A 27923-nucleotide genomic window follows, 5' to 3' on the forward strand; every position below is an offset into this window, starting at 1 on the left:
CGCACTTTTACACCTCACTGGAAGCAGCAGGGTGGAGACACCAGCATGGAAGAAGATTGGACCATGTGATGGATTGGGGGTGTGGGGACAAGATCATGAACTTTTAACTGGGTGGGATTCTGATGTCATTTCCAGAATTGGGATTAACACAGATGTGCCTAAGATGTCTGATTTATTAAATTGGAACTTTAAGGATCATTTTGCCTTGAACTCTGATTTAATTCTACATGATACTTTGAATGCTGACATTATCCCAATTCTGGAAATGACATCAGAATCCCACCCATTTAAAAGTTGGTTCGGACTTCTTCATTCAGAGCTGAAGAAGCTTCTCGGGTGGGAGGGGAAATGCCTTCAAAGAAAAACAAAGAAAAGTCCAGTTGCCTCTTGAAAAAGCACCTTTGGATTGGAGAACCATGACCTGGATGATTGAGAAACTCCAGAGACAATGAATCCTAAAAAAACATCTTCCAGGGAAAACAAAATCCAGTTGCCTTTTGCAAATTTTTTTCCAAAAAGCATTCAGATTCATATTAACAGAGTTGGAAGGGACCTTATAGGTCATCTAGTTCAACCCTCCCACTCAAGCAGGAGACCCTACACCATTACTGACAGATAGAAGTCTAGTCTCTTCTTGAAAGCTTCCAGTGATGAAGCTCCCACAACTTCTGTGCCATGGGTTGATTGTTCTCACTGTCAGAAAATTCCTCCTTATTTTCAGGTTGAATCTCTCCTTGGTCAGTTTCCATCCATTATTCCTTGTCTGGCCTTTGCGGGCTTTGGAAAATAGCTTGACCCCATCTCTCTTCTCTTGGGCAGCCCCTCAACTATTGGAAGCTGTTATCATGTCTCTCCTGGTCCTTCTCTTCGCTAGACATGTCCAGTTCCTGCAACCGTCCATCATATGTTTTGGTCTTGAGGCCTTTGTTCATATTAGATCAATTCATATTAACAGAGTTGGAAGGGACCTTATAGGTCATCTAGTCCAACCCTCCCACTCAAGCAGGAGACCCTACACCATTACTGACAGATAGAAGTCCAGTCTCTTCTTTAAAGCTTCCAGTGATGAAGCTCCCACAACTTCTGAAGGCAACTTCTGTTCCATGGGTTGGTGGAGTTCACTGTCAGGAAATCCCTCCTTATTTCCAGGTTGAATCTCTCCTTGATCAGTTTCCATCCATTGTTCCTTGTCTGGCCTTCTGGTGGTTTGGAAATAGCTTGACCTCCTCCTCTCTGTGGCAGCCCCTTCGGCATATCCTTTTCTCTTGCTTTCCTAAACTCCTTCCCTTCTTCCCCCAGCTCTAGTGGCTCCCACGCTGGGTTGGAGAAGATGGTTAGAAGCAAATCTATATCCAGAAGCTCTACCTGATGATTCCTTGCCCTGCGGTTTGAACCTTCTCAGCAATTTCCCACTATTCTTGCCTGGTGCTAATGAGCATCCGGATTGCCTCCGGGTGACTCCTTCCGTTATTTATTTTGGGGAGGGAGGGGGGAAATAATCTGTATTTCCTCCGCCTTGTGCTCATTAATCAACTCTGCCTTTGGGTGAAATAGATAGTTATCGCCTTTTTGCTCCATTTCAAAAGCAGGACAATTTCCTCTTTTTTTTTGCCTTCTTCTCCTTCTTATGAATGCCAAACATTCCCCCCGTGACTTAGTCCTAGAATCACAGCAAAATGGCTTTCTGTATTTTTCTCCCCCCTTCTTCTTTCTCCCCTCTGGCTCTTTTCCTTTGATCTGATGGAAAAGAATTTGCTATTGAGAAAATTGTCTTTGTGTGTGTTTGTTTTTAAAAGGATGGAAATTGCTGAGTAAGTACGGATGTCCTGTCTGACCCTCACACAACCTTCTGTCTAATATTCTGCAGCTTTCTTGGCTACCAAATCTCCCAGTTCAGCCACAGGGTGGGTTGGGGGAGCTAGCCTCATGAACCCCTTTTCCAAAATAGGGGCAATGGGAGGACGGGGTGGTGAGAGAGTGGGCTTGCTCAGAGAGCAACGAAGAAGAAAAACACACACACCCTCCCGCAATCTTCCAGGGAATAAAACGCAAGCTTGAAAGCTCTGATAAATAAATTTGAATGTTGTCCTCTGGGAACGAATGTTCAAAGGAGAACAGGAAATGATTCCTTCCTCAAGGAAGCAACCCTCTAGCAGCTGTTCAACACCAGAAGCTTAGATTCACACTAGTCTTATTAACTAGGTTTATTTAACCCCCCCCAAAAATGGGTTAAGTTACAAAATCTTGGAAGCTGGAGAAGATGCATATTTCAACTGCCCATGTCTTGGGAAGTTTAAGGTGGACATTTGTTGATCTTCTTCTCCGAAGATGTCAGGAGATTCCTAGATCCTTGGGAGGGGAAATCCAGCCACTTGTTATGGCTTGCCAGCAGCCAGCAGAGCTGGCAGACAAGTCAGACGGTGAGGAGGTTGGGGAGGAACATGGGCCAGTCCTGGAATCTGGGGAAGGTTCTGACGAGGGCTCTGTGTCAGAGGCAGAGATGGGGTCAGCGCCGTCTGGCAGTTATCAGCTGCCTTCGGGGTCAGAGATCAGTGAGGCAGAAGAACAGCTGGAGCCTGTTCCCAGAGTATGCAAGCGCAAAATTGACAAAGGGAACAGCTAAGGAACAAGGGTCAACTTGGGAGTAAGTTCACAGGTGGATGGAGAATGGCCCCTCCCATAGGGAATAAAAGAGGAGCGAAAGGGGAGTGGAGTTTGCAAGGAGACGGTTAGTTCATTCCTGCATTCTGCATCTGAAAGATATCAGCCTGGCCACTCTCCAAGGTCAGTAATTGTAAACTATCTTGAAGGACTGTGGGCGAGGAAAGACTTTGCTGGAGAGGAATTCACGGTCAATTCAATAAAAGGGGTTTATCAGGACCAGGACTCGGCTTTGTGCTACGGGGGAAGCCTAGGTCAGGACACCATTCTCCTCTTTTTTCCCCCCTGGAAGTTCATTACATTTTGGGAAACGAGAGGACATTGTTGATCAATAGGATCATTTGCTTGCGATTTGAAGAAATACAGGAGTTGGTTTTGCAGGGATGTTGTTAGCGTGAACACCATGTGGGTTTTCCCTCTTATTTATGTCAGATCTGGTCCTCCTTTGTCACTTTTCTTCCTCCATCTTCCCTGAGTCTTTGCGCCACCTGGGATTGGGTCAAAGCTGGGGCTCAGGACTTCAGACAGCACCCCGGAGTTCTTTCTAAAGAAGATTTGGGTTAACGTCAGGGTTCCAAGGAACACCCCTAAACAAAAGAAGACTCCGAGACTTGAGATTCCTCAACATTCCGTTTTATTAGAGATGTCCTATTGGCACATCTGGGGAAACCCAAATCTGAAAGTTTCCAGGTTTTCCCCACCCAAAAGCAAGTCCAACTCCCTGCCCAGTACCCACAGGTCCATCACATGGTCCAATCAAGTACCATCCAAAACTGGAGATGCCTCCCTGTCTAATCACAGCTGCAGGGAAAGGTGGCCTTGACTGTCTGAGAAAGGAATGTTATTTTGACTACATAACACTCATACTCTGCCTAATCCCCTTTCTCCCAGTTTCCCACAGTAGAAAATGTGGCAGGCCTATATGTAAAAGATGGCTTCCAGGTGTGACACTCTTTCCATCTCCTTGTCAGCTACAGCCATCTTTTGACCTGCCACACTTTCTAATATTCTACTATGAGTTTTCTATGGTGGGAAATGGGAGGGTGGGACTGTAAGGAGTGAGATGCTATGTAGTCATAACAACATTCTTTCTAGAAAGCCAAGGTCATCCTTTGTCTGCACCTCACCGGAATTGGATGGGTGGACTCTGTCTTCATGGCAGTGGGAGATTGGACCATGGGATGGACTTGTGGGTGTGGGGGCAAGATCTTAAACTTTCAATTGGGTGGGGAAAACTGGGAAGCTTTCAGATTTCACATGGCTCTCTTAATAAATTGGAACTTGAGCAATACTTTGCCTTGGACTCTGATTTACTTTTGGATGCTATTTGGAACCCTGACATTACTCCTTTTCCATTCTGCTTCTCCCGTCCTCTCCTCCCTTTCATCTTTTCCCACAAAAAACCCCAGAAGTAGAATGTTCAGAACATCTGGGGGAATGTTCCTTCTCTCCAGCTCTTCCCTCCTGACCATCTCCTCGTTGACCCGCCTGGATTCAGAACCTCACCCCATGTCTGTCTTGCTTTCTTGTGGTCCAGGGAGTTTGCCCGTTGGAAGGTGAGGAACACTGCCATTGAACGGAGGGATTTACTCCGGAACCCCGTCCCCTTGATGCCTGAATTCCAGAGAAGCGTACGCCTGCTGGGCAGGAGACCAACAACACAGCAGTTCATCGATACCATCATCAAAAAATACGGCACCCACATCCTCATCTCTGCCACTTTAGGAGGTAAGCGACAGTGGGCTCTGCTCCTCTTTCAGGGCTCGGGTGTGACGGGTGACTTTTCGACCTGGGTTCACTTTGACCTTTGTGTTAGAAATACAGGTAGTCCTCACGCCACAACTGCCTTGTCTAGTAGCAATAGCATTCAATAGCACTTAGACTTATATACCGCTTCACAGCCCTCTCTAAGCGGTGTACAGAGTCAGCCTCTTGCCCCCAACAATCTGGGTCCCTGTTTTAATAACTTTGGAAGGATGGGTCAACCTTGAGTCGGTCAGGATTGAACACCTGGCAGTGGGCAGAGTTTGCCTACAATACTGCATTCTGACCACCGTGCCACTATGGCAATGGAATGGAATAGAAAATTAGAATAGAATAGAATATGGAAAGGAAAATAATAGAATAGACTAGAATAGAATAGAATAGAATATGGAAGGGAAAATAGTAGAATATGGAAGGGAAAAGAATAGAATAGAATAGAATAGAATAGAATAGAATAGAATAGAATAGAATAGAATAGAATAGAATAGAATAGAATAGAATAGAATAGAATATGGAAAGGAAAATAATAGAATAGAATAGAATAGAATAGAATATGGAAGGGAAAATAATAGAATAGAATAGAATAGAATAGAATAGAATAGAATAGAGGTGGCGCAGTGGTTAAATGCAGCACTGCAGGCTACTGCTAGATCAGCAGTTCAGTGGTTCAAATCTCACCGGCTCAGGGTTGACTCAGCCTTCCATCCTTCCGAGGTGGGTAAAATGAGGACCCGGATTGTTGGGGGCAATATGCTGACTCTCTGTAAACCGCTTAGAGAGGGCTGAAAGCCCTGTGAAGTGGTATATAAGTCTACTGCTATTGCTATAGAATAGAATAGAATACGGAAGGGATACAGTAGAGTAGAGTAGAATAGAATATGGAAGGGAAAATAGACTAGAATAGAATAGAATATGGAATATGGAATTCCATACGACGGGTTGCAGCATCTTGTGATCCCATTTTATGACCAGCTGACATGCATTTGGACACTGGATTCACTTAACAACCATGTTACCAATTTAACAACGGCGGCAATTCACATAACATTTTATCTGGTGAAACGAGCCAAAAATTCACTTAACCCATTTCTCACTTAGCAACGTGACGTGGTGGCTGAGTGGCTAAGACGCTGAGCTTGTCGATCAGAAAAGGTCGGCAGTTTAGGCAGTTCGAATCCCTAGCGCCGCGTAACAGAGTGAGCTCCCGTTCCTTGTCCCAGCTTCTGCCAAACCTAGCAGTTCGAAAGCACATGAAAAAAGCAGGTCAAAAATGCAAGTAGAAAATAGGAACCACCTTTGGTGGGAAGGGAACAGCGTTCCGTGCACCTTCGGGCATTGAGTCATGCTGGCCACATGACCACGGAGAGTCTTTGGACAGCGCTGGCTCTTCAGCTTTGAAACGGAGATGAGCACCGCCCCCTAGAGTCAGGAATATGAGGGAACCTAGCAATGTAAAAGTTGTGGTCAGTTTGGTCGCATGTTGAGGACGGCCTCAATACCTTCCTGATTAATGTATTTATTTATTAAACTTTCTCCAGTACCTTAAAAGCTTCCGCTATCATTGAAACAGATTGAGGAATCGTTACGGAAATATCTCCGAAGTCTTAACCCAAGAGGTTGACGGTTTGCTAGTTTTAATTAATTTTCTACCAAATGAACTGCTTTTCCTTGGAAACATACCTTGTTAGTTTCTTGACCTGGTCTCCCTCTCTCTATTTTTTTTTTTTTAAATATTCCAGACCACATCATTCAAAAGTCTGGTTTGGTCACACACCGTTGGTTGAAAAATGGAAGTAGAAAGTGGTAGAGCAGGAGAAGCTAATTGAAACAGGGTCAGTAAATCTGTTTCAACGGGTTCGGCAAATACATTTTGCCGTGGAAATAACATGAACCCAGATTTCAGTTCATACATCACAAAGTCTCCCAAAGTTATTTGGGAGGAGGTGTTTTTAACCCCCCGAGGACGGGTGGCGAGAACAACAGAAGAGTACAGCATTTTTGTGGTCTCAAACATGGCTGGAATGCATCTTAGCTCTCCTCATCGATGGATTAATGCTGATTTTTTCTTATTTTTCTCGGAGTGTTTGCAAGGAAACAGTCAAGCTCATAGAGCACCAAGGAGCCCACAATCCTTCTCCTCCCTCTCCTCCTCCTCCTTTGCAGCACTGAAGAGGTTACGTAGCTGGGTTATGAAATGTCTGCAAGGAAATACCAAGGTCAAAGAACACTAGCAACCAGTACTTCCTCCTCCTCCTCCTCTTCTGATTCTAATTCTTCTTTCTCCTCCTCTTCTTCTCCTTCTTCTCTTCCTCCTCCTCCTCCTCCTCTTCTTCTTAATTCTTCTTCCTCCTCTTCCTCTTCTTTCCTCCTCCTCCCCTCCTCCTCCTCCCTCCTTCTCTCTTCTTATCCCTCCTCCTCCTCCTCTTCTTCTCCTCCTCCCTAATTCTAATTTCTTCTTCTTCCTCCTCTTCTTCTTCTCCTTCTTTTCTCTTCCTCCTGCTCCTTTTCTTGTTCTAATTCTTCTTCCTCCTCCTCTTCTTGTTCCTCCTCCTCTTCTGATTCTAATTCTTCTTTCTCCTCCTCCTCCTCCTCTTCTTCTAATTCTAATTTTCTTCTTCTTCCTCCTCCTCCTTCTCCCAACCTCCCCGTAACACTGATAATGTTCCCCCAAATGGGTCATGAGATGTCTACAAGAAAACAACCAAGCTCAGAGAGCTCCAAGGACCCCCCAAAAGTTGCTTTAGTTCAGCAAATAAATGAGGAACAAGGGATCCCTTTGTGTTTCAGGTTCTGGCAATTCCAGAACTCTATTCACAGTTTTACTTATTAAGATTGTGACATGTACCTTCTTTAACTGTGAGTTAAATCCACAAAACGAGGCACCGTTTTGAACAAAGGGGCAGAGGGGAGAGCGTTGAGATAGCGAGTCATAATTTGGGTTTTGTTTATCTCTCTTTTCATTCCTTCCCATCACCTGGGCTGGCTTGTCCCTGGCCTTTCCAAATCATGCCGACCTTTGGAACCATGAAATATATTTTTAATTTCGCCCGGGTCCGCTGGTAAATTATTCATCCTGTGCTTTTTTTCCCCCTCCGCGCTCCTTCTTTTTACGACGCTCCGCTTTAAAATATGCGCAGGCATGGAAGGGAGAGCGAGCGAGGACGCCTGATGCAGGGGGGAAAGCTGCCAGGAGAATAATGCTGGAAGAAAAATTTCTCTTGACAGCAGTAAAAGTGGAAGACGCTCCCCGAGAGCATGTATTGTTCATGAATGAGAGTGTTTTCCTGTCTCGGTCCCATCCCAGAGCCGCTCCAGCAGCCTCAACTCAAGAGACTCAGCTGATCTCAGAGACGAGGACTTGCAAGGACGCCTTAAAATTAAGCACAAAAGTAACCCATTTGGAAATCATTGGCCGTTTGCTCAGCACCGGTGGGATCCTAGAATACCCCCGAGGACCATTTGTGGGAATCCAAAGGAAGCGATGATGATAATTCTCAGTGCATCAGACGCTCAAGCCTGTAAGGCAACTTGTTTATAGCAGGAGCTTCGCAGAAACGACAAAGCTGTTTAAGATGCTTTATTGGAAGCAGGAAGGAAGACATATATGTCTGTGGTGGTAGCTGCAGACCAAGCCAGCTCTCCCTTCTTCCTTCTCTCTCTCTCCTTCTCTGTTTTTTGCCTCTATCTCTGTATCTATCTATCTACCTCTGTATCTATCTATCTTCATCATTATCTATCTATCTATCTATCTATCTATCTATCTATCTTCTATCTATCTTCTATCTATCTATCTATCTATCTATCTATCTATCTATCTATCTATCTATCTATCTATCTATCATTTATCTCTACAGTATCATTCTCGAACTATCTACAATATCTGTACTCTATCTATCTACTAGTATCTCTGTCTCTGTCTCTGTCTCTCTCGTCTGTCTCTCTCTCTCCAGTATATCTCTCTTCCATCTACAATATCTTGCATCTATCTATCTACAGCTAGCTACCTGTCTGTCTCTATCTCTCTCTCTATCTCTCTATCATATCATACTCAAATCACCATCCATCCATCCATATCTATCTATCTATCTATCTATCCATCCATCCATCCATCCATCCATCCATCCATCCATCCATCTATCTATCTATCTATCTATCATCTATCTATCTATCTATCTATCTCTATCATATTATCCATCCATCCATATCTATCTATCAGATATCTATCTATCTATCCATCTGTCTATACTATCTATCTTTACAGTATCTCTCTCTCCATCTATCTACAATATGTCTGTCTGTCTATCGATCTATCGATCTATCTAATCATCCATCCATATCTGTCTGTCTGTCTGTCTCTGTCTGTCTGTCTGTCTGTCTGTCTGTCTGTCTATCTATCTATCTATCTATCTATCTATCTATCTATCTATCTATCTATCTAATCTATCTCTATCATATCATCCATCCATTCATCTCTCTCTCTCTCTCTCTCTCTCCTCCGTCTATCTACAATATCTGTATCTATCTACAATAGCTGTCTGTCTGTCTGTCTGTCTGTCTGTCTGTCTATCTATCTATCTATCTATCTATCTATCTATCTATTTATCCATCCATCCATCCATCCATCCATCCATCCATCCATCCATTTATCTGTCTATCCACTCCATCCATCCATCCATGCATCTATCAATTATTTATGTGAACTATCTATCTGTTCTGTCTATCATTTATCTATCAACAGGTCTCTCCCCTCCTCCCTCCCTCTATCTGGGCCTATTTTGATATTCACAGCCAAAGATCTCTAAATACCTCCAATGCCTTCTCCCAAGCCCTTGGTGATTTCTACTACCACGTACCCCCAACTGTTCCTGCCAATTTAACTAGCAGCTAGTGAGAACGCTCTGCAAAGCTGCTCCTGGCCTCTCATGGAAGTGGGTCGAGCAATGGTGGCCGGGCTTAAAAGGACAGGAAACACCCCAGTGGGATTGGGAAAGCCTCCTTTGCCGTGGCCCATCCAACCCTCCAGTTTTAATCCCACGGCCACTAAAAGGCCTCTCGGTTCTTAGTTACTATTCTAAAGATACTACTCCATTCCTCCTGCTAATTTGGAGGTTTGGCGAGAAGCATCTCGCGGAGAGCTACTTTGCATGGAATACACCGAAGGCAAGATGACTTGAATGTTTTAATAAATGAGAATTAGGACTTCAATAATGCAGTGGAAAAGCTATTAACCCTCCTTGATTGCTGTAGCTGGCTTTTATTTCCAGGCAATGTTTTCGCTCATTCGACTCAAGTTGCTTTTTTGCAAATGGTGTCGGGGAAAAGCGCCGTCGTTTTAACACCCGGTTCTCCACTGTTTAACTTTCTCATTCGCACGGTTCCAGCCTCCCCGTGATTCGTTGCCAAAGCGAACATTTGGCACTCTCCCTTGGTACTCAAAGAGTTTTGGCGGAATTGTATTGAGAGTTTTAATTTTAGCTCGCGGCTGGGCGTATCTTAACGCGTTGCGGTAATGCGTGCCGTTATTAAATTGTCCATTCAACTGGGTTTTTGCCTGATTTGCACAGAAACAATAGCAGTAACATAATCACCATCAGCCTCCCTCTAGAAGTAGGGGGCTGCCACCCCAATCTATTTAGGAAGGTTGTTAAAACAGGGTGATTCCAAGGAGCCTGTAATAAAGGGGAATCCTTATACCTCAGGGTTGCAATGAGGTGGTCCTTGGTGCTCTCTGAGCTTGGATGGTTTTCCTTGCAGATGTTTCATGACCCAACTAGGTAACTTCATCAGTGCTACAAGGGATGTGGGGTCACTCACTTTTAATAGAGTAGAGTATGAAATAAATAATAAATAGAATAGAATATAGAAAGTAGAATAAAATAGAATAGAATAGAAAATGGAATGGAATATAGAAAATAGAATAAACATAGAAAAGACAATGGAATGGAATGGAATATAGAAAATAGAATAGAATATAGAGAGTGGAGTGGAGTGGAATAGAATAGAATAGAATAGGAGTGAAAGAAAAAATAGAATAGAATAGAATAGAATAGAATAGAATAGAATAGAATTTAGACTAGAATATAGAATGGAATAGAATATAGAAAATAGAATAGAAAAGAATATAGGGAATAGAGTAGGGTAAAGTAGAGTGGAAGAATAGAATAGAATATAGAAAGTGGAATGAAGAATAGAATAGAATAGAATAGAATAGAATATGGAATGGAATGGAATATAGAAAATAGAATAGAATATAGAGGTGGAGTGGAATGGACATGGAATAGAATAGAATAGGAGTAGAGTAGAATAGACAATGGAATAACGAATAAAATAGACATAGAATATAGAATAGAATAGAATGGAATGGAATTAGAATAGAATAGAATATAGAATAGAATATAGAATGGAATAGAATATAGAACAATAGAATAGAAAAGAATATAGAGAATAGAGTAGGTAAAGTAGAGTGGAAGAATAGAATAGAATAGAATAGAATATAGAAAGTGGAAACGAAGAATAGAATAGAATAACAGAGTTGGAAGGGACCTTGGAGGTCTTCTAGTCTAACCCCCCTGCCTAGGCAGGAAACCCTACCCCACTTCATGGTCATGAGTCCCTTTTTTCAGTCCTGTCGTAAATGAACTGTGTAAGTTGAGGACTACCTTTATGGGGAATTGCTCCCCCATGGGTATTATTATTATTTAATTTTCTCTCTCTCTCTCTCTTTCTTTAATTTACAGTTGCCATGCTTAGTGTTTTTTATGGCTGAAACCATTCGGCAATATGTCATTATAGAATTATATTTAAAAAAAATAAAATAAAGGAAGAATAAAGCTATCTAATCATGGCAGGAATAAAAGGAGAAAAAAAAGTTTCATTCTCAGGTGAAGTCCCTGCTCACCATGGCGTGGCGTGTGGGTGAGTGTGTGTGGTGTTATCTACACACACACACACACACACACACAACACACACAGCACAAACTTGCTGAAATAGGGCAGCCTATTTCTCTCCTCTCTCCCTCCCTCCTTCCCTCTCAATCTATCTATTGATTGTCCTACTTCTACAAGTATTTTAAAGGGGGGAAATAAAAGCCCTCGCTTCTACCACTGCTAGCTTTGCAATTGCCGTTCCGTGTCAAAGCATGAAATTAATTATCCCCTAATGACCGGAGTGTTAGACCAACAGAAGATTTATTTTATTTTATTTTTTTACCCCCACGGTTTTTGGCACTGGCTATGCTAAATGCCCTAATTGAACAACCTCGCTGAATCCGTTCCAAATGAATCCTGTGAAAAATTACATTCGGCGCCTTCTTGGGTTGGAAATGTCGAATGATCCCCTCCCTTTGAAAGAGATAGCTCTTCGTGCTTACCTGCCTGTGGGTCGCCCCTTTATTTCTTCGTTTTGGGGGTTTAACTTAACGGCCAGAGGTGCGAGGCAGAAGGATGGAGAATGGAACAGAGATGCAGGTGAGGGAGGGAGGGGGGAGACGTGCGCCAAGGTATTTACGCCTCTCGGCCTGATTTTTAGATTTGGCAATGCTTGTTAGCTTGGTTTCTTGGAGGATGGAAGGGATTTGAGGGGTTTCGAGGAAATATCATCACTGGCAGAGAAGATGCATCAGCCTTGAGGTCTTCTGGTGTGAAAGTAAAAAAACTCTTGATGGCATGGCTTGACGTGACGTTGAAGTGTAAAATGGCTCGCAGCTCAAATCCAAACATCGATTGTATATTTGTTTTTATCTGCGTTGTTGCCCCGCCGGCGGACAGGAGAGCTGGCAGCAGAGTCAGATAGGGAGGAGGTTGGGGAGGAGCCCCTGGAGGGCTCTGCGCCGGAGGCAGAGACGGGGCCAGAGCCGTCTGGCAGTGATCAGGTGCCTATGGAGCTAGACATCAGTGAGGCAGAGGAACAGCTGGAGCCTGTTCCCAGTGTGTGCATGCGCAGAACTGCCAGAACAAAAGAACTCAGAAATCAGGGTCGACGTGGGAGTAAAGCCACAGGTGGACAAGGGACCCCTCCCAAAGGAAATAAAAGAGGAACGAAAGGGGGGGGGCTTTTGCAGGAAACAATTCAATGAGCCGAGGTGGTGCAGTGGTTAGAGTGCAGTACTGCAGGCCACTTCAGCTGACTGTTATCTGCAGTTCAGCGGTTCTAATCTCACCGGCTCAAGGTTGACTTAGCCTTCCAGCCTTCCGAGGTGGGTGAAATGAGGACCCTGTGGGGGTGATATGCTGAGTCTGTAAACCGCTTAGAGAGGGCTGAAAGCCCTATGAAGCGGTATATAAGTCTAACTGCTATTGCTATTCGTTCGGCCGTTAGATTAGTTTCAGGAGTGTGAAGATCTGTCTGTGAATCTCAGAGACTCTGTGCCCAGCCTTTCCTTGCACAGCATCTCATTGGGAAAATATTTACATGGCCGCTTTCCAAGATAAATAAGGTCTGTGGTCATAAATGCTTCTATGAAAAACTGTCTGCCAGGCCTTTGCTGAATGAGAATGAGAGGAATTCCACATTCGTTTAACAAAAGGGGTTCTGTCGGGACCAAGAATCTGCTTCGAGCTTTTTGGGGAAGCCTTGGTGAGAACAATCTGTTGGCACCAGCAGCAATTTGACTCTGATCTCCTCCCATCCTTCCTTCCTTTTTCTTTCCTTCCTTCTCTCCCTTGTTTCCCTCCGTCCTTCCTTCCTTCTCTTCCTTTCTGCCTCCTGTTTCCATCTCTTTTTTTTTGGTGCCTTGCCAGGAGAGGAAGCGCTGACCATGTACATGGACAAAAACCGACTTGACCGGAAATCAGGCAATGCCACCCAAAGTGTTGAGTCCCTTCACCAGCTTGCCTCTTCGTATTTTGTGGACCGGGATGGAACCATGAGACGCCTCCACGAGATCCAGATCTCCACGGGAGCAATCAAGGTAGAGCTTCGTTTACAAACGTAGTTAGTTTGATTTGAGCAAAATGAGTGCGGGATCCTTCCCAGAAGGTTGATCTCCTTTTCTTTTTCTTTTATTCAAATTTTGCTTCCACCACCCTGATCTTTCACCTTTTAATGACCGCCCATAATCCCTTGTGGGATGAAGTCTGGGCAACAGAATGGAGCTAACAGAGTATTTACTGGCCAGATGCCCTTCCTGTTGCCAATGTGGAGTTTTGTCCAGCATATATTTTTCGGAGTATAAAACACACTTTTTTCTCCAAAAAAAGAGGCTGAAAATCTGGATGCATCTTATACATTGAATACAGCATTTTTTGCTTCCCGAAACCCCGCCCTCTTCACCAAAATGGCGTGCATAGCCTTTAGGAGCCTTGCAGAGTGCTCCTAGGGGTTGGGATGGCAGAAATAAGTGAAAAATGGGGCGCTTTGTGCTCAATTTTGCCCCCTCCAGCTCCCAGGAGTGCATTATAAGCCTCCTAAAGGCTATCCATGCCCCCACTTTTTTTTTTACAAAAAACAGGCTCATTTTCTCAAAAAATGGACCATTTTCTGTTCGTTTTTGGGAGGCTCACCCCCCCCCCCCCCGGAGCACTCTATAAGCCTCCTAAAGGCTATTCATGCCCTTTAAAAAAAAACCACGGGCCATTTTTGGGAGGTCTGCAGAGTTCAAAAACTTTTTTAAAAAATTTGCCTCTTCAAAAGCTTGGTGCGTCTTATAAGATGGCATGTCTTATCCTCCGAAAAATACGGTACATATGTATGTATGTACGTATGTGCCTTATATCTCGAAGAGTTTATAATGTGTAAATATGCACGTGTCACAGGTATAAGAAAGATAACAGAATAATAGAGTTGGAAGAGACCTTAGAGGTCTTCTAGTCCAACCATCTGCTCAAGCAAGAAATCCTATGCTGGACAAAGGGTTGTCCAATCATCTTTTTTTAAGGACCCCGTAATCCCTTGTTGGGTGGCGTCTCGACAACTGAATGGAGCTAGCAGAGTATTTACTGGCCAGATGCCTTTCTTGTCACCATTGCAGAGTTTTGTTCAGCAGATTATATTCTCTCATTGTGCCCAGAAAGAGAAATATCTGCCTCTACCTAGGATCGAACTCATAGCTTCCTGCTTGTGAGGCGAGAGCTCCCCCTCTAGGCCACAGCACCACTCTTTCCACCCTGATGTCAGTGCCTAATTTGTCTCCCCTCCACTCAACACCTACATAAAGTCTAGATGTTCTGGTTGACCTTCTAAGTGGTCTTAGCAGAAAGCCTGAGAACATATTCTGAATTTTTTTTCTCCCGGAGGTGTGCCTGATAGTGTCCAAGTTGCAGGAATTGGGTATGGCTAGTCCAGAGAAAAGAAGGGGTGACATGATAGCAGGAGTTCTGTATTTGAGGGGCTGCCCCAAAGACTAGGAGGTCAACTTCTTTTCCAAAGCACCAGAAGGCAAGGCAACAAGCTTTTTCAGTTCTTCAGAAGGCAACTGGATTTTCCTTGAAGACGGTTCACTTCTCACCCAAGAAGGTCCTTTGGTTCTGACTTCAGAACCTCCATCAGAACCTGAAGACGTTTCTTGGATGAGAAGCAAAACATCTTTAAGGAAAAACAAAGCCCAGTTGCAAGAAGAAGAAGAAGAAGAAGAAGAGAAGAAGAAGAAGAAGAAGAAGAAGAAGAGGAGGAGGAGGAGGAGGAGGAGGAGGAGGAGGAGGAGAGGAGGAGGAGGAGGAGGAGGAGGAGGAGGAGGTGGTGGTGGTGTGGTGGTGGAGGGGGAGGAGGGGGAGGGGGGGGAGTGGGAGGAGGAGGAGGAGGAGGAGGAGGAGAAGAAGAAGAAGAGGAGAAGAAAGAAAGAAGAGGAGGAGAAGGAGAAGGAGAAAGAGGAGGAGGGGGAAGAGGAGGAGGAGGAGGAGAAGAAGAAGAAGAGGAGGAGAAGGAGAAGAAAGAGGAGGAGGGGGAGAAGATGAAGGAGGAGGAGAAGCTGTTTCACTTCTCATCAGTTGAGAATTAAAGGCCTCCTTCATTCTTGACAATCCGTTTCTCCTGCAGACCTGCTCAGAAGTCAGCTAAGTGGCTTTCTGGCGTGTGAGTGAAGGGAAAGCACTGTGCACCTAGTCAAAAACCTCAGAAGTGCTTGGTAACACAGTTCACAGGATGGGATAATGGCCAGGGCAAAAGGTCCTTCAAGAGCTTCAAAGTAATCTTAGTTGCACTGGCAAAGAGGAGGGAAAACTATTGGAGCTCCTTAGCAATTGACCTACAAAAGAGTGGATGGAAGAGAGTTTCCATAAAGGGATGGCCTTTGTCATCATATCGGAGATCAGGATTTTTTATTTCTGAGCCCGAGAGCGCTTGAAGGTGCCAGGGAGGTGTGCTGAAAGCATCCGAGGTTTGGGAAGAGGGGAGTTGGGTGCATTTCAATGGTTGATGTGCAAGGTTTGAAAATAGACATGTCCCTTTGATCTACTTTCTACAAGTTATTCTGCTCAGAATGTACCTTTCCCAACTGCCTCAAAAAGCAGCACAATGATGGTTAGAAGCATGGTCGCAACTTCAATGCTTTCAGCCAAACTAGCACAAAATACAGGGGGAAATGGAGAGAGAAAGGCAGAGGGGGAGACAGGGGGGAGAGAGAGGAAAAGAGAAGAGAGGGAGAGAGACATAGAGAAAGAAGAGAGAGCGTGGGAGAGAGAAGGGGGAAGAGAGAAAAGAGAGAAAGGGAGAGCAAGAGAGAGAGGGAGAAAAAGAAAGAGGGAGAATGGAGAGAGAGAAAGAGGGGAAGAGAGGGGGAGAGAGAGGGAGAGGGGAAGGGGAAGAGGGAAGAGAGAGAGAAGAGAGAGGGAGAGATGAGAGGGAGAAAGATGAAGAGGAGGAGGAGGGAGGAGGGGGGAGAGAGAGGGGGGTTAGAACTTATAGTCCACCATTTATGGAGATTCTCAACCATCAAGGCCATGGTTGCCCCAAAGGTGCTGAAGAACTGAAGAAGCTTCAGAGAAGAGTAGGGATAGCATAATAGCCATGTTGTCATATCTCAGGGGCTTCCACAAAGAAGAGGGGGTCAACCTATTCTCCAAACTACCAGAAGGAGGAAAAAGAAACAAAATAAATAATCAAGGACAGAAGCAACTCTGGAATTAGGAAATTATCTATCAGTGAGAACCATTAATCAGTGGAACGACTTGCCACAAGAAGTGTTGAGTGCCCCAACACTGGATGTTTTTAAGAAGAGATTGGGCAACCATTTGTCTGGAATGGTATTGAGTTTCCTGCATGAGCAGGGGTTGGACTAGAAGACTTCCAAGGTCCCTTCCAACTCTGTTATTCTGTTAAGAGTACACATACCTATCCCTTTTTAAGTCTGCAGCTAATCCTTTTGATCTGTTGCCCACCTTCCAATCCACGCCTTGGCCTTCTTGGGTTTTGGTTCCGTTCTGTCCATGCTTGACCGAAGTGGCTCGCTTGCTGCTCAGCCCACTGTACAATGGGACTGTCGTGGCACCCAGCAGCCAATGGAGCTGGCAGCAGAGTCGGGCAGTGAGGAGGTTGGGGAGGAACCTGGGCCTGATGTCTGGGGGGACGTCTCGGATGAGGGCTCTGTGTCAGAGGCAAGAGAGGGGTCGTGCTGTCTGACAGTTATCAGCTGCCTTCGGAGTCAGACATCAGTGAGGCAGAAGAACAGATGGAGCCTGTGCCCAGTATGCACAGGTGCAGAGTTTCCAGATGAAGGGAACAGCTAAGGAACAGGGGTCGACTTGGGAGTAAGGCCACAAGTGGATGATGCATGGCCCCTCCCAGAGGAAATAAAAGAGGAGCGAAAGGGGAGTGGAGTTTGCAGGAGACCATTCGTTCACTTCATTGGTTTGTGACCCTCTGAGACTCCTTGCCACGTTTTGCCAATATCGGCGTGTCAGCTCTCCAAGCCAGATAAGGTCTGTGACTGTAAATCCTCCCTTGAAAGACTTTGCAGGGTTGTGAATGAACAGAATTCCCAGTCAATGAATAAAAGGTATTGTTTTGCCAGGACCAGGAAGCTCTCAGGAAGCCTCAGTCAGAACAGGGACAGCTGCTATGATTTCTTTTCTTTTGATGTTCCCCAGGTCACTGAAACACGGACAGGTCCTCTGGGCTGCAACAGTTATGACAATCTGGACTCTGTGAGTTCAGTCCTTCTGCAAAGCATGGAGAGCAAACTCCATCTCCAAGGTAAGGGGGAAAAAGGGGAACCAAAGGCACAACTGCCCCAGAGTTGGTGGGAATGGTCTCTCTTCACTCTCTTAACATCTCTGTCCTTTACAAGTTTCAAGGAACTGGATCCAGGTGAGATACGGGGGGCTTTATCTTTGGCTGGCATCTTTCTTTCATGTCTACTGAGATTCTCAAATCATCCAAGTCGCAATTATCCCACAGTGCTTTTGCAAAAGGCAGCCAAGTTTCTTGGTTTTTCTTCCCTTGAAAACATTTCGCTCCTCATCCCAGAAGCTTCTTCAATTCATGAATTTCTTGGATAAGAAGCAAAAAAAATTTCAAGGGAAATTTAAAAAAAGGAAGTCCAGTTGCCTTTGGAGAAAGCTGTGCTGGGACATCATTGCTCTTGGATTTTGCTTGGTGTTTATTTACAATAAAGGAGAATATTTTTAGCTCATGGTTGAAATGAAGGGTCCCTGTGGTGCTTCTGAGCTTGGTTGCTTTCCTGCAGCAAGAGAACAAACCCCACTCCCTTTTAGCACTGATGATGTTATCTCATTGGGTTATGAAACGTCGGCAAGAAAGCCACCGAGCTTTCTCAGAGAGCATCAAGAAACCCACAGCCTCCTCCTCTTCCTCCTTTTCTCCTCTTCCTCCCTTTCTCCTCCTCGCTTTTTCTCCTCTTCCTCCATTCTGCAAACCCCACTCCCTTCTAGCATTGATGATGTTACCTAGTTGGGTCATGAAACATCTGTAAGAAAACAAGCTAGCTCAATGTCAGCGTTCCAAGTATCATGTAGATTAAATCAGAGTCCAAGGCAAAACGATCCTTAAAGTTCCAATTTAATAAAGCAGACATCCTACAGTCCTTCTTCTCCTCCTTCCCCTTCTCTTCCTCCTTCTCCTCCCCTCCTCCTCACTACTTCTTCTAGCAATGATGATGTTGGGTAATGAAACATCTGCGAGAACAAGCTAGCTCAATGTCAGCGTTCCAAGTATCATGTAGAATTAAATCAGAGTCCAAGGCAAAATGATCCTTAAAGTTCCAATTTAATAAAGCAGACATCCTACAGTCCTTCTTCTCTCCTTCCACTATTATTCTCCTCCTCCTTCCTCCCCTCCTCCTCCTCCTCCTCCTCCTCCTCCTCCTCACTACTTCTTCTAGCAATGATGATGTTGGGTAATGAAACATCTGCAAGAAAACAAGCTAGCTCAATGTCAGCGTTCCAGTATCATGTAGAATTAAACCAGAGTCCAAGGCAAAACGATCCTTAAAGTTCCAATTTAATAAAGCAGACATCCTACAGTCCTTCTTCTTCCTTCCCCTTCTCTTCCTCCTTCTCCTCCTCCTCCTCCTCCTCCTCCTCCTCCTTCCTCCTCACTCCTTCTTCTAGCAATGATGATGTTGGGTAATGAAACATCTGTAAGAAAACAAGCTAGCTCAATGTCAGCGTTCCAAGTATCATGTAGAATTAAATCAGAGTCCAAGGCAAAATGATCCTTAAAGTTCCAATTTAATAAAGCAGACATCCCCAGTCCTTCTTCTCCTCCTTCCCCTTCTCTTCCTTTCCTCCTCCTCCTCCTCCTCCTCCTCTCCTCCTCACTACTTCTTCTAGCAATGATGATGTTGGGTAATGAAACATCTGCAAGAAAACAAGCAAGCTCAGAGAGCACTAAGAAACCTCCAGTCCTCGTCCTCCTCCTCCTCTTCCTCCCTTTCTCCGCCTCCTTCATTCTGCAACTTCCACTCCCTTCTGGCACTGATGATGTTACCTAGTTGGGTAATGAAAGGTCTGCAAGAAAACAACCAAGCTCAGAAAGCACCAGGGCCTTTCAAATTATTCACAGTCAAATCTTGCCTCTAAGATGTGGCTCTGGTCTTACTGAGCTGAAAAAGGCGTGAAATTTAGCATGGCACATGAGATTCTTTGTCTTTCCTATTTAATGTTCTCGATGCAAACTTTCCTCCAGACATGTTTAGTCACAAGCTCCCTGTGGGATGCTAAATCCTCACATCTGTGCATGAGAAATCCTCTTTTTTTTCATTTTTGTTTGTTTGCTTGTGTCTTGCCTCTAATGCTTTCCTGAGGTTCCTGAGCCTGTTATTAAATCAATATATCGAAACAATCGAAATAACATGATAGCGCAAACCTCCAACTTGTTTCAAAAGCAAAGCAATCCATGGAAAAGTTAGACATTACAGGTAACCCTGACATTAAAACAATCTGTTTGTCAGGCCTGGAAGCCATCTTTTTCATTGGGCCACATTTGGCATTGGCATCCTTCAGTCTCCAAAGACGGTGCTGTTGTGCTCTGGGAAGTGGTCAAAGCTGGAGTGTCCTCTCCAGAGAACGAGCCCTGGGTAGATTAATATGGAGGATAGACTGTTACCCAAGCAGCAGATCCTCCCATCTCCACGTGGCTGAAATAGTCCAATGGAATGGCAGAGCCATTCAGCAGCATTGTAGGAGTTACCAGAACCTGGTTGTACACAGTCATGAACTGTTTCCGGGACTCCAGCTCCGGATTTTGCCTGGAGGTTGACTCCGGAAGCCTTTTCCAGTAATGGATGTAGCCACAAGGCAGTGGAGGTTTGTAACTAGAGTTTCCCTTCCGCTAGAAGATGGTTCTGCCGCTTGATCTGCCATTGGGGCGTAGAGCCTTCTTCCGCCTTCAAACCTGTTGAGCGTCTTCTCCCGTAACCCTGGGAAGGGGCCCTTACGATGTGCTCCCAGCTGGGCCAACTGGACCAAGGTTTTTTAAGGAGGTGTTACTCCTCCATCAATCACCCTTTGTCCTGGCTTGTGACAGGCAGAGCTTCCCAAATGTTGGGCCCAGGATGGCGGGTTTTGCCACATTTACTGCTGTGGGAAAATGGAGGGGGGGGGATGGGAGATATATAGTCAAAATAACATTCGTTTCTCAGAGAGTGAAGGACATCTTGTCCTGCACCTGGAGTGGCGTGACTGGGAGGCATCTCCAGTTGGGATGGTGCCTGATTGAGCCATGTGATTGACATGTGGGTTTGGACTTCCATTTGGGTGGGGAAAACCTGGAGCCATTCTGTCAGCGTATGAATATTCATGGACTGGAATAGATCAGCCAATGGGGACTGAGTGGTCAGCCAGGGAACAAGGTCAGCCAACGAATAGGCAAAGCAACTAAGTCAGCCAATGGGAGCTTAAACAGATCTGACTCTGTGCAGAGAATTGAAACAGAAACTTAAGCAGTCTGCTGCTGTGAGAAGTAAACTAGCAGCCTGCCTGGGCTTGTCTGCTGAAAGGAAGCTAATTGTGTTTGCCTGTAACTCTCCTGCCTTGTGTTTCCTTGGAAGAATCACTTGTTGGTATTGTACATTTATTCATCTTATGTATATAAAGAAGTTAATGAATCCAGCTCAGAATCAGTTATCTGTCTGTGCTTTCTAGATTTGAATTGATGCAACAAACTCTGACATTTTCAGATTCGGGTTTTCCCAGGTGTGCCAATATGTCACCTCTAATAAAATGGAATTTTGAGGAACTCTAGGCCTTGAAGTCTTCTTTTGTTGGGGTGTTACCTGAAACCCTGACATCATATAACAACCAAGTGAAGTTACAGCGGCACTCAAAAATGAGGACTTACAGCTGGTCCTTGAAAACACAATGGTTGCAGCCATCCCTACAAGCAAGTGACTGAAATTGGAGATTTGGTAACTTGCGTGTATTTTCAACAATCACAGTGTCCCGAGGTCATATAATTGTGATTTTGCAACCTTCCCAGCCTGATGACAACAAGCGTGAAGGAATCTGAATTCTCTCAAGGGTTGCATTGTTCCCTGAACAGCTTCAGTGATTCGCGTATCAACGCTGCTGAAAAAAATGTCCTAAAATCGGGCCTGACGTGCTGAACAGCCTCCTTGCTTAGTGATGGAAATTCTGATCGCCATTGTTTTTGGTCACCAACTTTGCAAAGAAAGATGTTGAGGTTTTGGAAGAAGATCAGAGAAGAGCAACTAAGGTAATCAAAGACCTGGAGACTCAACCATACTAAGAACGGTTGCAGGATTTGGGTCTGGCTAGTCTAGAGAAAAAAAGGACAGGGGGAGACATGATAGCAGTATTCCAATATTGGAGAGGTTGCTCCAAAGCACCCAAAGGCCAGACAAGTAACAATGGATGGAAACTCATCAAGGAGTGGAGCGACCTGGAAATACGGAGAGACTTCCTAACAGTGAGAACAATTAACCAGTGAAACGACCTGCCACCAGAAGTTGTGGGTGCTTCATCATTGGAGGTGTTTAAGAAGAGACTGGAATGGTGTAGGGTCTCCTGCTTTGGCAGGGAGCTGGACTAGAAGACCTCCAATGTCCCTTCTATTGAACCAATAGAATGGCTTGCCTTCAGAAGTTGTGGATGCTCCATCTCTGGAGTTTTTAAGAAGAAACTGGGCAGCCATTTGTCTGAAATGGTATACGGTTTTCTGCCTGAGCAGGAGGTTGCACTAGAAGACCTCCAAGGCCCCTTCCACCTCTGTTACTCTACTCTACTCTACTACTCTACTCTACTCTACTCTACTCTACTCTACTATTCTTTTTTTTATTCTATTCTACTCTACTCTACATTCTATTCTTATTCTACTCCTCTCTACATTCATTCTATTTTTTCTATTCTATTCTACTCTACATTCTATTGTTATTCTAGTCCTCTCTACATTCTATTCTAATTTTTCTATTCTACTCTACTCTACTCTACTCTACTCTACTCTACTCTACTCTACAGTCTATTCCATTCTATTCTATTTTTTCTATTCTACTCTACTCTACATTCTATTGTTATTCTATTCCTCTCTACATTCTATTCTATTTTTTCTATTCTATTCTACTCTACTCTACATTCTATTCTATTCTATTATTTCTTTCCTATTCTATTTTTTCTATTCTACTCTGCTCTATTCTACTCTACCTTCTATTCCATTCTATTCCATTCCATTCTATTCTATTTTTTCTATTCTATTCTACTCTACTCTACATTCTATTCTTATTCTACTCCTCTCTACATTCTATTCTATTTTTCTACTCTACTCTACTACTACTCTCTCTACATTCTATTCTTATTCTACTCCTCTCTACATTCTATTCTATTTTTTCTATTCTACTCTACTCTACATTCTATTCCATTCTATTCTGTTTTTTCTATTCTATTCTACTCTACTCTACATTCTATTCTATTTTTCTATTCTACTCCACTCTACTCTCTACATTCTGTTCTATTTATTCTACTCTACTCTATCTACCCTACTCTACTCTACATTCTATTCTATTCTACTCTACTCCACTCTACTCTGACTGCATTATAACTTTTATCTAAAACCATGTGTTGTATGCGTGCACAAGGGTGCATAGGGCCGTTCCTTCCTCCCAGCTTCCGAGTGGTTTCCAGTTGAAAATAATAGGTGTTGGTGAGCTGTGGGGATACCGTTATCCACCACAGTTCCTTGCAACATCTTACACCAGGTTGGCAAAGCGATCAGAGGAGATGGAAGTTGTTGCGATCCATTAGCAGCAGCCCTGTAAATAGTTACTAATGAAGGAGTTATACAGCAGCTGGGAGTACAAAGGTTTCCATTAATTATTCTGAGATGTAACTTCTAGATGGCGGAGGGAGTAGAAAAATTGAGGAGGTAAAAGGCAAACTTTTAAAGGTCGTTGGTAATGAGAAGGCTTGTTTATCCTTCTCTCCCGTGGACGACATTCCATCATTCTTGTCCATATACTTTTTGACTGATACGGAGTCACAATGTTGGTTGATTGTAGTTCTGGATTCCCCCTTCTGAACGTCACATTTTAGAAGGATCCGGGCAAAAGCTGACCAGGTTCAGATCACTTTAGATCTGCTTGAAGGCTGCCAAATGCAGTCGGGGTCTTCTTCAAGTGGTTGAGGGCAGCTTCAGACCACTCTGTTCTCACTGAGGCTTCCCAAGAGCTCATGCACATAGTTGCCAGATGAAGGGAACAGCTAAAGAACAGGGGTCGACTTGGGAGTAAGGCCACAGGTGGACGATGAATGGCCCCTGTTCTTTAGGAAGCAACCTCCTGGTCCCAACAAAAACTCCTTTTATTAATGACTGTGAATTCTGCTCCTTCACATCCAGCAAAGTCTTTCGAGGGAGGATTTACAGTCACAGACGTCATCTGACTTGGAGAGCTGCCAGGACGGTATCTGCAAAACTTGGCAAGGAGTCTCGGGGAGTCACGAACCAATGAACTAATGGTCTCCTACAACTTCACGCCCCTTTTGCTCCTCTTTTATTTCCTCTGAGAGGGGCCATTCATCGTCCACCTGTGGCCTTACTCCCAAATCGAACCCTGTTCTTTAGCTGTTCCCTTCGTCTGGCACCTCTGCGGCCTGCGCACACTGGGAACAGGCTCCATCTGTTCGTCTGCCTCACCTGATGTCCTGACTCCGAAGGCAGCTGATAACTGGCATGGGCTCTGGCCCCCTCCTCTGCCTCCGACACAGAGCCTTCCCGAGCCTTCCCCAGATTCTTGGACTAGCCAGTTCCTCCCACCCTCCTCACCTGGCCGCTGGCAGGCCACAACACACTCTTATATCATTTTGCATTCATTTTGCAACCAACCCCAACATACTGACATAGTTAAAGATAGTCTCTCTCTCTTCCCAGGTCATCTTTCTCAGTATTTGCAAGAGAAATTTGTGCACTTTTCATATTTTGTTTTCAAGTTCTCCAAACGAAGCAGCTACTTTTGGGCCAATTTCCCCTCGCCCAAGGGAGATTCTTGCTCCCCTTCCCATCTCCTTTTCCCTCCCCTTCTGTGTCCCAAATACCATTTCTATCGATCGGGTTGCAGAAAATTAGGTCAAGACAGCAAAATGATTTCCCAATGCAGGCGACAGAGATTTCTAATTCTGAAAGGCATCTCTTAAAGACTGTGACGACTTATTTTTTTATTCCCCCCTTAATTCCAAGTTGCCATGGATGAGGCTATAAATGGAACTTGTCACCAAGGACTGAGCTGTACGCGTTGGCATCTTCATCTATAAGGGAGCTCTCTTTTTCTGATGCTAATCTTCTACGAGCTGGAAAATCCATCCCCTTCCCATCCATCAAATGTTTCCTCCAGTCTTCCTATTTAATTGTTCATCGATACGCGGTGGCTCAGTGGCTAAGATGCTGAGCTTGTCGATCAGAAAGGTCCGCAGTTCGGTGGTTCGACTCCCTAGCACCGCATAATGGAGGGAGCTCCCGTGACCTTGTCCCAGCTTCTGCCAACCTAGCAGTTGGAAGCACGTAAAAAATTGCAAGTAGAAAAATAGGAGCCACTTTGGTGGAAGAGAACAGTGTTCGTGTGCCTTCAGCATTTCATAGAATTTATTCCCAATCATATAATATTCTGTATCTTCTTGATCTTTAATTTTAAAGGTTAATCTAACCATTTTGGCACAGTCATTTTTTTTTCAAATCACAGCTTCCTCTGGTGGGATATTCACATTTTTTCCAATACTTGGCATATATGATCCTTGCTGCTGTCAATAGTTTAGAACTAAATATGTGGCCCCTTTATCATAGCCCTCTGGTAGTGTACTAGGAGACATGTTTCTGGTTTCAACTCAATCTCTGTTTAATTATCATTTCCAGGCAGTTTTGTATTTTCTCCCAATATTCTCTTGCTTTAATACACGTCCACCACACGTGGTCATCGGTGCCTGGAGTCTGACTGCATTTCCAGCACTTAGCGGACAGGGAATACCGTATTTTTGGAGTATAAGACGCACCGGAATATAAGATGCGCAAGGTTTTGAAGAGACTAATTTTTTAAAAAAGTTTTTATACTGTGCAGACCTCCCCAAAATGGCCCAATTTTTTTTCCAAAAAAGGGCAAGAATAGCCTTTAGGAGGCTTGTAGAGTGCTCCTGGGAGGTGGGGGCCCAAATGAGGAAAACGAGTCCCCTTTTTCCACCTAAAGGCATGTATAGCCTTAGGAGGCTTATAGAGTGCTCCTGGAGGCTGGGGGGGGGGCAAATTGAGCAAAAATCAGACTGTTTTTCTCGCTCATTTCTGCCCTCCCTAGTCCCCAGGAACACTCTGAAAGCCTCCTAAAGGCTATGCACAGTCATTTTGGTGAAAAGGGGGGGAGGGTTCTGACAAAAAAAATTGCTGCATTCAATGTATAAGACACACCCAGATTTTCACCCTCTTTTTTGAGGTGCCTCTTGTACTCTACAAAATACAGTAGTTCTTTTCTATTCTAAGTAAGGGGAGAAGAGGGCATGAATCAGAGGCGGCGAGGACATCGTTCTAGCGCTGATAAGCAAACTGAAATCGTATAACAATGCACGGCTTTTTAATCAAGGCCTGTCACTGTGTCTGTGTGTGTGAATGGAGGCGTTCTTGCTGAGATCCGGATGGTTAAATTCTTCCTCCAGTTCTTGATAAACTCCTGCTCCTTTGGATAAGATCTGAATGATACGAGGGACAGCCTTCTCCTTTTTTTTTTGGCCTTTTTAGACTGTTCCTTTCTGCCCCAGTGAGGTTTGTCGAGTGACCTCTTTCCCTGCGGCTCAGGAGAGCGGGGAGACTGGGGATCACATGCTCCTTAGATGTTCCTCTTATACAGAAATTAGGAACAAAAACATATTCTGCCCATAACTGCTAGGTATCCTGGCCCTTTCGACACTACCTATCTCCGGTGGCCTGCTTAAGGTAACTACAGTCCATAACTATAGTGCAGGTGGCCAGTGTTGTGGTTCAACAGTGGCCAGCAGAACTGGCAGCAGATTCAGACAGCGAGGAAGTTGGGGAGGAACATGGGCCAGTCCTGGAGTCTGGGGAAGACTCGGACGAGGCTCTGTGTTGGAGGCAGAGAGGGGGCCAAGGCCATCTGGTAGTTATTTACTACCTCCGGAGCCTCCAGAATCTGACATCAGCAATATGTGCTTGGTAATTCTGCTTTACCTATAAATGGGTCTTCTTTTCAATCAGCTCCAGACCCCATTTTGTATCAAGTGTCTTTCTCCTACCTTGGAACGGAACCCGTGTCAGGCCTGCAGCCATATTCCTTCTGGATCTTTGGCCTGCCACACTTTCTATTATCCTATTTTTTGCCTTTTCTATGGTGGGAAAATGGGAGGGGGGAGTTGTACGGAGTTAGATGCTATGTAACCAAAACAAAGTCCCTTTCTAGAAAGCCAAGGTCATCCTTGTCTCTGCACCTGACCGGAACTGGATGGGTGGAAGCTGCCAGCCTGGCAGCGGGAGATTAGCAATAGCAGTTAGACTTATATACCACTTCATAGGGCTTTCAGCCCTCTCTAAGTGGTTTACAGAGTCAGCATATTGCCCCCACGGTCTGGGTCCTCATTTCACCCACCTCGGAAGGATGGAAGGCTGAGTCCACCTTGAGCCGGTGAGATTTGAACCGCCGAACTGCAGATAGCAGTCAGCTGAAGTGGCCCTGCAGTACTGTACTCTAACCACAGCGCCACCTCGGCTCAGATTGGACCATGTGATGGATTTGTTGGTGTGGGAGCAAGATCTTGAACTTTCAACTGGGTGGGGAAAACTTCAGATTTGGGTTTTCCCAGATGTGCCAATATGGCTCTCTTAATAAATTGGGAACTGTGAGCAATACTTTGCCTGGACTCTGATTTAGTTTTGGGTGCAGTTGGACCTTAAAATCAGATGGATATGTCTTCTCGTAGAAGAATAATTAACGAGGATTCGGGTGTTTCTGATGTTTCATCCGCCACACTGACGATTTAGGCCTGCATCTGCTGAGTGAGACATGCAGACCAATATTTCAAAGATCCGCAGGAAGGCTGGACTTTTGGCAGTCCCTTATTTCACCATCCTGGTTACCTCCGGGAAGCTGATGGGCTTTGACAAGCCGAGCTTCCTGAATGTGAAGAAACAGCTGCAGAGACACTACAGGCCTCGGGCCCTGCCCAGTGAAAACTGCCGACATGAACAGAAAGCATGGATTGTGAACGATAGCATTGCCAGCCACTCTGGGCACAACCATGGATGTCCACTTAGCCAAGAAAGTTGGTTTCTTGCAGCGATCCTTGCAAACATTCATTTTGTTCAGCTTCTGGGACCAGCGGAACTACCAAAACAGCAGCTGGAGGAGGCATAAAAGTCCGCAAATTTATAGATTGTGTTCTCACAAGCTCTTCAATGAGATCAGATACAGAACCTCACAAATTTGTCAAACAATGAGCCCCGTTTGATTAGGGGGATGGGTTGGACTAGTGTTAGACATTCTCTTTATATAGCACCACAGAGCAAACAAAGAGTACAGTCACCATGTGCTTTACTGCTCAGCTATTGAACTGTACCAGGAAACCGGAAACTCTACTCAGAACAAAAGAGCATAGAGTATTACCATAGA

At 44.6% G+C, this 27923-nt stretch overlaps 1 protein-coding gene across 1 annotated transcript in view; it reads left to right on the forward strand.

Annotated features, from left to right (window-relative positions):
* Window positions 1–1797: 1797 nt before the first annotated feature.
* BRINP1 (BMP/retinoic acid inducible neural specific 1) overlaps window positions 1798–27923 on the forward strand; it is a 32602-nt gene continuing 6476 nt past the window's right edge. The window contains 4 exon segments of the mRNA XM_032233216.1: window positions 1798–1811; window positions 4199–4389; window positions 13165–13334; window positions 17446–17551. Of these exon segments, the coding sequence (XP_032089107.1) occupies window positions 1798–1811; window positions 4199–4389; window positions 13165–13334; window positions 17446–17551 (481 nt within the window).

This window comes from Thamnophis elegans, chromosome 16 (assembly GCF_009769535.1).
Source record: "Thamnophis elegans isolate rThaEle1 chromosome 16, rThaEle1.pri, whole genome shotgun sequence".
Lineage (NCBI taxonomy): Eukaryota > Metazoa > Chordata > Lepidosauria > Squamata > Colubridae > Thamnophis > Thamnophis elegans.